The 11,936-nt window shown below is 40.7% G+C and overlaps 1 protein-coding gene across 1 annotated transcript in view; it reads right to left on the bottom strand.

Annotated features, from left to right (window-relative positions):
• The window catches only part of Slc15a5 (solute carrier family 15 member 5), an 81,731-nt gene that overhangs the window by 25,171 nt on the left and 44,624 nt on the right, over positions 1-11,936 (bottom strand). Inside the window, exons 6-7 of the mRNA XM_028780903.1 lie at positions 8,245-8,427; positions 2,167-2,298 (exon numbers count right to left, since the gene is read on the bottom strand). Of these exons, the coding sequence (XP_028636736.1) occupies positions 2,167-2,298; positions 8,245-8,427 (315 nt within the window). The remainder of the gene's footprint in view (positions 1-2,166; positions 2,299-8,244; positions 8,428-11,936) is intronic.

Below are 11,936 nucleotides of genomic sequence, written 5' to 3'. Positions count from 1 at the left end.
GAGAGGGAGAGGGAAAGGGGGAGGGGGATGGAGGGGGAGGAGAGGGAGGGGGAGGGAGACGGAGGAGAGGGAGGGGAAGGGGAGGGGGAGGGGGATGGAGGGGGAGAGGGAGAGGGAGGAGAGAGGAAGAAAGGAGGGAGAGAGGGAAGGAGGGAGGAAGCGAGGGAGAGATCGACCTGCTGTTGGTTTCAAGGCCACACCTCTCAGTCCTCAAGTAGTGCCACTCCCTGATGACTAATAATTCAAATATGTGAGCCTATGGGGGCCTTTCTTATACAAACCACCACAGTGGGCAACAAGGACGCCTGTACACTGCTAGTAGGACGACAAATGAGCCCATTTGCAGTGAATGAGCCCACTTGAAATGGAGACTAGTATGGATGTTTCTCAAAACAACAACAATAAAAAACCCTAAAAATAAATCAAACACGTGACCTAGGTATATCACTCCTGTATATTTGCCCAAAGGACTCCAAACTGGAACATCATAGAGACACTGGCACATAACCATTTACTGGAAACTCATAATAGACAAGTTATGTAAACAAGCTAGGTGTCTAACAGGGGAATGCATAGAGAAAATGTGGTGTTCTGCACGCAGTGGTATGCTTTTCAGCCATACACAAGAATGGACCTATTCCATTTGCAGCGAAATGTTTGCTGCTGAAGATCATCATATGTGAGGCTTCATGCCATTCATAAAATCTTGAAAAGACATACTTTATCATGGGCAAACTGACCATCAGAGGTTAAACACTGTAACTTCTGGAGGTAAATGCTATCGGTTTGGATTTGAGTTCTTTGAGAATCACAACAGTATTGCACATCATTCTGTGTGATGTGGGTCTTGAGACACAGTTGGTGACCCATATATGCTTTTGCTCAACCTTCTCAGATACTTAAAGGGGATCCTTGTCACCTAACCTATTAAAACTGGTAGTTTTTTTCAAACCTGCTGTATTTATTGTTCTTTTTAAAATATTTCTTTCATTTTTATTTATATGAGTACAGTATAGCTATCTTCAGACATGCACCAGAAGAGGGCATCAGATCCCATTACAGATGGTTGTGAGCTACCATGTGGCTGCTGGGAATTGAACTCAGAACCTCTGGAAGAACAGTCAGTGCTCTTAACCACAGAACCATCTCTCCAGGCCGTATTTATTGTTCTTGATGTCAGTGTTTCCTTAAATTACTAGGAATTTTCTAGAAGTTTGGAGAGTGCTTATTTTGCTGTTTCTGGCACCCCAATACCTCATACAGTGCCTGGAACACTTCAATGTTTGAATGGAGACTTTGTTTGAATTTGTCATTGAGAGTGTTATTTTCTGTATAGTCTAAAAGCTGGTACCTTGAATCTGTTTGTTTAAGAGATCACACAAATCATTTCTTTCTTTACAACATTTGAAGCATATAACCAAAAACATTTTTAAAAGTAGAAAAGAGTAAGTTAATGGCATTTCTCTTAAAGTAAGAAAAAGCCAGCTATGACAAACTCTAAGGAATAGTGACATTTTAAGATAATCTTTTAAGATTGACAGACTTAAAAAATGGTAGAAGCATTTCCCTGTTACCATTAGCTATGATTTCCATGTTGCCTGCTCTTTCCACTCACAGGCCAACTTAAAACTAGAGTACTTTAACATTTGCTTCTGAATTTTTCATACTTCTTATTTCTTTGTCCAAAATTTCTACTGGGAAAAATTTCCAGATCATTTGTTAGCTACCTCATGATTTCTCCTCAGTTGTGTAGGTAATATTTGGCGTCAATCAAACGCAAAGTTGGCCATGGGGTACCCAGCAATCCTACATGCATGCAGGTGCTAACTCTTTACCACATTGTCTGCAATAGCTAACCAGCCATTATTGATCATGGCCTCACCATGAGATCTAATGCAAACATGATGACCCATTAGCTTTAAAATGCACTTTCAAAAGACAGCCAACATTGTCTCCTGGGAAGTGACATTCTGTAATTACCTCCTCCTATCAAAAGAAAAACAATTCCCAGAAATTAATGAATACAGCAAGAGTCTACTTCATATCTTAATTCTATCTTAATTGCAGAAGTGGATCAATTAAAAAATAAAAAGACTTTATGGTTTCATCTCCCAGCTCCCTAGTCTTCAGCTCAATGTACATAAGCAGATGATGGAGAGTGCTTACCTCCTGAGATGAGATAAACCAACTCTATCAGCAATGCCCCTGCGAAACAGGCGGATCCATGGAACAGTGTCAAAAAAGTCATGGAAGTTCCTCTGAAGGTGCTTGGGATGACGCCATGTGTTACCATGGAGACTGGGAGAACAAGAGGCCAGAATTTAGGACTTCACGTAAATCACTTTTGTAGACTATGTCCCAATGAAAATTGATCACGCAACAAACTTACCAATGAGAAAAATTCCCAGGTTGAACTTTTTTTAAGGTTAGTGAACAGTCAGGTTATGATACAATTTACAGATAATGTTAGAGAATAAAACAGGACAGGATGAAGCCCCCGTACAGCTACCAGAATTGCTTGGTAGTTGAGCGCTGTTATGTTATCACCAAATTTCAGCCATATTTGAATATTTCTGATCCATTTGTATCAAGGTACGACTTGTTCTGGATATCACCCCTGTCTTGAAATCTCTGCCTGGGTTTCCATGGCCTATGGAAAACTTGAATTTATCATAGAATATTTGCACAAGGGTTCTGGAGTTAAATAAGAATGCTCTACGATCTTGATTTATTGGCCCTGTGATCATATACGAGTTGATTAATCAGCATCTTCCTCTTTGAAACGGCAATATTATCATTACTCATGTACAGGGAGATGTGGTGGTACTTGATGGACCACCTATAAGGTAAGAAATCTAATGCAGATTTGCATGTATCAAATAAGTCTAAATATCTTTAGTTTTTCTTTGTAATATTTTTATTGATTGTGAGAATTTCATATAACACATAACTCCTTCTAGATACACCCCACTTACTTACCCACCCTCTCCTCCAACTTCATATCTTCTTTTTTGTTTTTCTTTTGTTTTTTAGTAACTCGTGGACTCCAGTTTGTGTAGTCTACATACTCCTGCATGCAGCGCCGTCCATGGGAGCATGGTTGACCAATCAAGAACCACACCTTGGAAGAAGACTGATTCTCCACTTCCCAGAAGCCACCCTGTTAGGGATGGGGGACTTTGACATATGACTTCCTTCCATGCTGGAATGTTGACGTGTTAGATCTTGGGCAGATTTTGTGCAGGCTGCCACAGCTGCCGTGAGCTCATGGGAGCAGTGGTCCCGTCCCATCTAGAAGACTCTTCCTCTCTGGCCCTCCTCAACTTCCGGCTCTTACAATCCTTCCACCTCGTCTTCAGCAGTGGTCCCTGAGCCTTGGGAGGGATGTGACGTAGATGTCCTGTTTGTGGCAGAGAACCCCATGGTTGCTGCTGCTCTCTGCACTTTGACCAGTTGTGAGCTTTCATGTTAAGGTTAGCTATACTTATCTTTTAAATAAATAAAATTATTTATTAAGATAATAAACAATATTTATCCTACTGTGCAAGGCACTACACAAAACCATTTGTAAACAGTGGCCATATCCTGGTTAGCCTAAATTGTCAATATATCACAGGCTAAAGTCATCTGAGAGGGAGGGGCCTCAACTGAGGAATTACCTAAACCATATTTGTCAGAAAGGGACACTTGGTCATTAAATAATATAGGAGGGCTCCAAATAGTGTAGGTGGGACCATCCCTAAACAGATGGTTCTGGGCTGTGTAAGCAAGCTGGCAAGCACTGCTCTCAGGTTCTTGCCATGAGCTACCACTTTGATTCTTATCATAGTAGGCTGCAAGCCAAAATATATCTTTTAATCCCCTAAGTTGGTTTTGGTCACAGTGTTTTTATCATAGAAAAACAAAGGACACTGGAATGCTCCGTTTTAGGGGAGGTAATCCAAAAGAGGGAATAGCGTGGACATTGGCTATCTGAAATGGATCTCTCTTTATTCCCCGTCACAGTGGTGGTGATTAGGAAAAGCCATGAGGAAATTTTTGAAAAATTAGCCAGAAGCAATCTTTCCTGAAATTAGAAATGGATTAACTACATGTATGTATTTAATATGTAAATATAAAATATATGTAAATGTGTAATATATAAATATATGGGATTATCATGGCTAATGTGTTAAATTATTCCTGTTAAAACATTTGATATTTACTCTACAATGATATCTGAGAGTTGATTCAAAATTATATCAGAGGAAGCGAGAAGGCATAAAATAGCATAGATATGAAACATTTCACCCTGAGTTGCATGTGTTGAGGCTGCAGCATGGAGCCCACCATGCTAATGTCTACTGTTTTTATTCAGCAAATAAAAATACATAAAATGACATTAACCATCTTAATTCTCAGTGGTTGAACTATTTGGTTCCTAAATTTTCTCCTTGTTGCTCTTTTGTGCTTTGAGAACTTTTCTACGGTGAGATCGTAAATTAATGTTAAAACTCATTTTTAAAGGAAAAGATAACAGAAAACGGATGAACTAGGAACGCTAAACATTTCCTTGTCTTGTCGATGAGAAGAAAGGCGTGTTTTTTATTGTCTCTTGAGAAATGTCCACACCTGGCTTACTTGTACTTTCCCTAGAAAAACTTGGTATTTGTCCAGCACAGAACTCCTAACCCCCAACTGTGTTATCAGAATTAATGAGTATCGGTGGGCACAGGGGCCACAGCATTTGTATGGAGACCAGAGGGCAACTTTCTGGGCTGAGTTCCTTCCTCCTCATCTTAGCTCCCAGAGACTAAACTCCGAACATCTGGCTTGACAAGCATGTTCACCCGCAGAACCTTCTTGCCCAGCACTTCCAATGAACTCACTAATAGGCGATGCATATCAGTGTGCTTTCCTATAATTGCACAACATTACTTTCTATGTGTCTCCCACTTGCCTTTATTTCTTCATCCAACAAACATTTAGGGTTGTCCCTGTCTATGCTTCTAGAAAGCATCTGGAAGGTGGGCATGAGAGGTGAAGAGGTGCCCCTTCCTTCTCTGATTTAAGCTCCAGGAGGGCTGACAGCGGAATGCACGGAGTTACACAGGACCTCACCTGAACAAACACTGGCTGGGGATGAGGACAGTGATGTTGGGAAATAACATATTGCAAAGGAGGGCAGCTAATGTCGGTGGCCAGGCTCTGTACGGCACAGGTCACCAACAGGAGCCCGAGGCCAAGCCTTCTAGTACTTTTGGGAAGGTTCACATGTGTGTGAAGCTCTGGAAAGGATTGATTTCAGTTGCAATGGATTTGGCTTCTGACTCCTGCTCACCATCAATACTGGGAGACAAATCCTGGAAGAGTAAGTGGGCTGATTCCTTTCTCTGGGAAGAAGCACAACGCAGGAGACCATGATTACTCTGCTACTTAATTATTAATCCTGTGCCTTTCCCTTGCTAGAGCTTCTGGCGCAGTGTATAATTCATGAGTGCACTTTGCCAGCTCTCTGCCTGCTGGTTAATCTTTCTTTGGTGTCGTTTTACTCATTTTTTTTTTGAAAGCCTCCAGTTCCCTTTTATAGGACTTTGCTTCTCAAGCCTTCAGATCTGTAAATCTCGGGTGCCTAATTGCATGTTCTGATCCTATTCAACTTTAGTGATCATGAACTTACGCTTTCGGGCTCCAAGATGCTTCTTGTAGCCCATTACGGTGCAGATATTATCAACAAGTCAGCCACTACTCTAAAATAACCACTATACTAGGGAGACCCAGTAAACAGAATATTCAAAGTGCATACAGAACCTGGTCTTTCTGCCAACGAGAGCTAAAAACTTGCCTCCAGAGAGCAGCAGGCTATGGTTTGCAATGGCACTTGCAGTGCGTGTGCTCAGTAGCATATGGAGACATAACCACCTTCCTGAGGCACCTGCGACTGGGAACTCATCGCTGGAATTCTTCATTTTTTACTCTGGTTTTTCCAGAGCAGTTGAAATTGTGTTTATTGTGTTTGATGGGAAGCAGTTTAGAACATATGAAAGACAACAATCGCCAAAATGTAGCTTACACCATTAGACCTGTAGAGCATCATATTGTCCTTATCCCTGAAGACTTCAGCCTGGAATCTCATGACATCACATGATCCATGACTTCTCTCGAAGGTTGTCACCTGTCAATCATGTTCATTATCCTCTAAATTGACAGAATCTTCTCATCCTCCTGGTCTACAGTACTGCTTGTGTTAGCTCTTGGAAGCTTTACTATCATATAGCCCATCCTCTGATTCACAAATCTTGGTTTCTTGTCTGTTTCCCACTGATGTCTTCCAATGCTATATTAATTTCCAATTCATTTACATTATAGTCAAGATACCTTGAATCCATCTAAGGATAAGAGATGCTGTGGTGGCAAAGTATCCAGGCCAGCACCCATGTACATCAAGTTGTATTAAAGCATGGCCACATCCTTCATGATACATTGTCTATGGCTTGGTATATGCCACAGTAAATAGTTGAACAACTAATATAGAGACTGAACTGCAAACTCTATTGGCCACTTTACAAAGGATTTCCTGACCATGGCATGACTTAGTGACTGTGGCTGTGCTCTAATCTCCTCTGTGCATTCTCCCCACCTTTCCTGCTTTCTTTCTTGTCCTCAACAACTAATAATCTGTCAGTTCCACAACTGTGCTTGTTTTGATAAGTTTTTGTCTTGACTTCTTTTTGTGCCTTTATTATTGGTGGCAGATAAGTCAGCTGGAGAAGATACCGCTACCATTAAAACCTGGTGTGAAAGTTTTCATTTTCGTTGAGCTGGCTAGGAATTTCTGCCATGCAATCATTCATTGCCTTCTTGTGCAGGAAGCCCAGAGAATTTTATCTGTTTTCAAGGACTTATTTCTAGAGACAACATTAGGCTGACCACAAGTGCCAGTGTGACTGCATTTGTTCCTACGTCTTGTGCATTCTTGGCTGTGTTGCACAATGGTTTTCCCTTCACAAAACCTACTAAATGATTCCTATGGAGCATGCGAATGAAATGTTTTAACAGAATGGAAAAGAGTGTGACTGTGGTTAGACAAATTCCATTAATTTATTTAAACTTTTAAAGTTAATTGTTCTGGTTTCATATATGTGCACATTGTGTGTGTGTGTGTGTGTGTGTATACATTTATTAAATATACACATAGAGAAATTTGAAATAATACAAAGTATAATAGATTTGTTAAAGATTTTAGGCAAGAATGAAATTATTAGAATTTTAATTTAGAATATTTATGCAAAAAGTTGTGGGAGGCAGGTGACATTGGATATATGAAGGCAGTTACTGAGACTGGAGAGATGGATCAGTGGTTAAAAGCACTGTTATTTCTTCGAGAGGACCCAGGTTTGATTCCTGTACCACATGGTGGCTCACAGCCATTTGTAACCTTGGTTCTTGGGGATCAGATGCCCTCTTCTGGCACCCAAAGGCACTGCATGCACACAGTGCACATACATAAGCAGATATACATAGAAAATTATAACATATATATTTTATTTAGTTAAAGCATGTGAAAATGTTCTCAGTAAAGTGTAATGTGGGTTGATTTGCATGTAGCTATCACTTTGTGAGGAGCCATGAAGAAGGTCAAAATTCAAGATGTGCTTCCCAGGTGATGTGGTCAGTGTGCAGACACACAAACGCATGTGTGACTACGTTGCGGGAAGTTCTCGAAATATTGTAGCACAGTATAAGGCGGCTAGTTTAATCAATATAAGCAATCAAGATAATCCAGAAACTTCTGATATTTAATAAACATAATTTGAGCACGTCTTATGAGATACTGGTGATTACACTTAATCTAGGGTAATTTAATTTGAAGACATCGAGTTATTAGGTAAATTGCATCAAATTCTCATCTCATTTGCATGTTTATAAACTCTCAAAGTCCATGAACCATGGATGGGTGCCTGAGTTAGATAGAGGGAGGGGGGGATTATGGAGGTTGAATTTTCACATAGCAGGTTGTAGTTCATGGTTTTCCAGGTTCATTTCTGTCTACTTCTGTCTGACCAAAAGGTCTTGGCTTTAATCAGGTTAGTGGGTCCCTTTTCCTTTATTCAGACAGAATTAATAGTTGGTTATCAATAGAATAACAAAGAAAACTGAGACCTTGTTTTAAATGAGGTTGAAAACAGCTTTCTTGAGCACCTTTGGGGATGCAGGCCAGGCATGGTGCTCCCCGTCAAAGCATTCACCGATAGTGATACTCACCGGCTGGGTTTACCAGGACTTCAGCCACTCCAAGCAACACATACTGTGGAATCAGATACATGCAGGCCATGGTGGACACGGGGAAAAGTTTGCCTGAAGGAGACTGCTCCTGAGAAAGTTTTCTGTGTATTTCTAGGAAGCCGGCCACTGCCACAGAGGAGGCTGCACAAATGTTACCAGCAACTGCAGGGGGAAAGAAAATGAAAAGAGAGCTTGGATGCACACTAAGGCACACTAACACACACTAATGCACGGTAACACACACTAATGCACACTAGCACATATTAACACCTACTAACACACACACTACACACACTACACACACATTAACACACACTAATGCACACTGACGCACATTAACACATACTAACACACACTAACACACACTAACTAGCCACAAACATTCCTCATTCCACGACTTTCTGTGTGCTTCTGGAACTGAAGGGCTGAAGTCACTTGGTTTTACTCAGTCCTCTCCTTCCTGGACCTCAGGCTTCCTGCTTAGGATTTTTGTTATTCTCCTGAACTGTGAGGCCCAGGAATAATGCTAGCTTTGTAGGGAAGTTGTGAGGTTTACATAAACTAGTGTCCTGTTAACATTATAAAGACCCTGGTCACAAATAGTGATGATTTCAGAAGACACTGCAATAGATTTTAACTTTAACTTTTAATCCACACATAAAGTTCTAGTTAACGGTAACTTCCCATTATTTATTATAAAACAAGGTTTCATACTGTAACCTGGACTGGCATCAAATTTGTGGAGATTCCTGCCTCAGTATCCTGAATGCAGAACCATAGATAAGTTCAAAAGATGTTTCTGATCTTTCCATCTAAGAAGGAATTGAAGACTAGAAAGTGCTAATGAAAAAGATGAAGAAGGGGTGGGCAGAAGGCTTAGCATTTGCCATGAAAGTAATGGCGCCAGGTTTGAGTCCCCAGGATCCCCTGAAAAGCAGAACATTGTCATGTATAAGTGTGTAACAGACAGACACTGTGAGCTCATTAGTTGCCCAGCCTAGCCAACATGATTCAACAGATTTCAAACAATAAGCCAACAGGCTTCTGATTCAGATAGATCCAGTCCATTTCAGTTTTCTTCACAGCAGAGTAATATTCCACATTGTAGAGCACTACATCTTCATTACCTATTCAGGACTTGAAGGAGATGCAGGAAGTTTCCATTTCCTGGATATGGTGGACAGAAGAAGGACGGACATAGCTGAGAAAGTATGTCTGCAGCAGGGTCCAGAGTCCTTTGGGTGTTTGCCAAGATGTGACCTAGCATATGGTCATATGGGCAGTCAATCTTTAACTTCTTGGGGATTCTTCGTATCGATTACTGTAGTGTCTGTCCCAATGGCAATAATTGTTTCCCCCTTCCTCCAACCACACCGGTATTTTTTGTCTTTTTGTGAATTTAAAATTTGCTTTATTTTATTTTTTTTAAGGAGGGTCTGTTTTCTTCAGGTTTGCCACCCCGAAGAAGCAATCTGTGCTCCAATAGATGCACCCACAATCTATACAAGCATCACTAAGTGGACTCTGGGTTTAAACAGCAAATCACATGAAGTTTGGACTGGAAAGTTGTGATCTCGTTTAGAGGAAGAATTGAAGGAGAACTCATGCAGTGTACACATGTGTGAAATTCTTCAGCAATGCAACCAATGAGATAGATATTGACTGACTAAGCCACATGACACCTGTCTGTTGCCTCCACATGTACATGCATGTGTGTGGACTCCACCACACACTGACGTACATGCTCCACACACATATACATACTATACACATACATAAACACACCATACACTTACATATGCCCACTGCACACATACATACCACACAATACACATAAACACTATACGCATACATACAACACAACAAACATACAATATACATATTTTACACATACATATGCATAACATACACACACACACACACACACACACACACACACACACACACACACTTCTCATAGTTCCATTTCTACCATAAAGGACAGCTGAGAACTGATGTTCTTGTTCTTCCTCTGATGAGGGACTGGGGATGACCTTAGACTTGGGGTGGAAGGATGAATGTGAAAATGAGGATTCTGCACAGCAAGCCTCATCACTCATACCTTACTCTGATCATTTGGGGTTTTTCTGAAAGCGAGACATAGAATGAGTTTTCTCTCCATAACGGAAACCCCTGCCACTCCCCATCTTTGGGGGGTGAGATCCCCACACTTCAATGAGATTTGATAAGTGTCACCTGTGTATGCGCACACTCTGTCCACAGCACTGTGTGCCAGTAGTTTTACTCTGTTTAGTCATACATTTCAAAAGAGCAGATCAAAAACCAGAAAGTAAAGGAGGAATTAAAGCAACAAAACTCAACCAATCAACCACTAGCCAGTCAAATGACTAACTAACCAACCAAGAAACCGGTCAACTAACCAACCAGTTTCCTAATCATGTAGCCAACTAACCAATCCATCAACTGACCAACCAACTAAGCAGACAAAAATCTCAAGATTACAGACATTTGAAGAAAGAATTTTGAGATACAAAATGAATTGTCTCAGAAATGTTCAGCACCTGGTCTACAGGAATTTAAAAATGAGATATTGACAAAGCAGAGGGAAGGATGAGTTTTTTTTTTAAATAGACACAAGAGAGACGTTATTCAGGAAGTGGAAGACCTTGGAATAATCAGCCCTAAACAGGACATTTCCATCAGTCCTTCCCCTTAGGGATCTGGGAACTCTGTGAAAAATGAGACAGAAAGAATGTATGGCCCACAGAAATGGAGGACTCCAAGTAGCAAGGCCCTCTACATTAGCGTGATCAAAGCTCGTATGAACTCACAGACGAGGCAGCATGCATACGCCCTACACGGGTCTTCACCTGCTGAATACGTTATGGCTTCTAGTTTAATGATTTCATGGAATTCCTGAGTATGGGAATGAGCAGACATTTGATTTTTGTGCCTTCTTTTTGGCTCTTTTCTTTCTGTTGCTTGTCTTGTCCAGTTCTAGTGTGATAGATTTTATCATATTTTGTCCAATATTTTATCATATTTATTTTATTATTGTCCTTTAGAAGCCTGTTTTTTTTTTCTTTCAAATGAGATCCAGAAAAGAGGTGGGTTCCAGATGGGAGGGGACTTAGAGAGGAATTGGAAGGAGTAGGTGTAGGGGAACCATAATCAGGATATACTATGTGAGAAGAAAACCTATTTTCAATAAAAGAAAGTAAGAAGTGATAATAGATTTTTTTTCCCGATTGCGTTTGCCTGGATCAACTGCACAACGATTGAAAAGTTCTTTACTGAGATGGAATAATATGCAATTTTAAAATGTCTTTGAGAAGCCTTCCTCATTAGGGGGTCAAGTCATAGAAATAGGAATGAGTGTCGGAGTTGATTTCTCATTGTAATTTGCAGCTTGAAGACATTGCTCAGTGGTAGAACATATGCTTAGTGAGTGTGAGGTCTTGGTTCAGACTCATCACAGAGAGGTACTTGTTTTAGAGTTTGACTTCTAGGAGTGTCTTCTGGGATGCCTTTCATGTTAAGTAATCTAGACAGAAACCACATACTTTGGGTATTGAGTATCACTTGGTCAGTAGCATACCACCCATGGTCTGTAGCACACCACCCATGGTCTGTAGCACACCACCCATGGTCTGTAGGCACACCACCCATGG

This window comes from Grammomys surdaster, unplaced genomic scaffold (genome assembly GCF_004785775.1).
Source record: "Grammomys surdaster isolate TR1022 unplaced genomic scaffold, NIH_TR_1.0 373, whole genome shotgun sequence".
Taxonomy (NCBI): domain Eukaryota; kingdom Metazoa; phylum Chordata; class Mammalia; order Rodentia; family Muridae; genus Grammomys; species Grammomys surdaster.
Note: the sequence above shows the minus strand (reverse complement) of the source record. Positions and strands in the feature narration are given on the sequence as shown.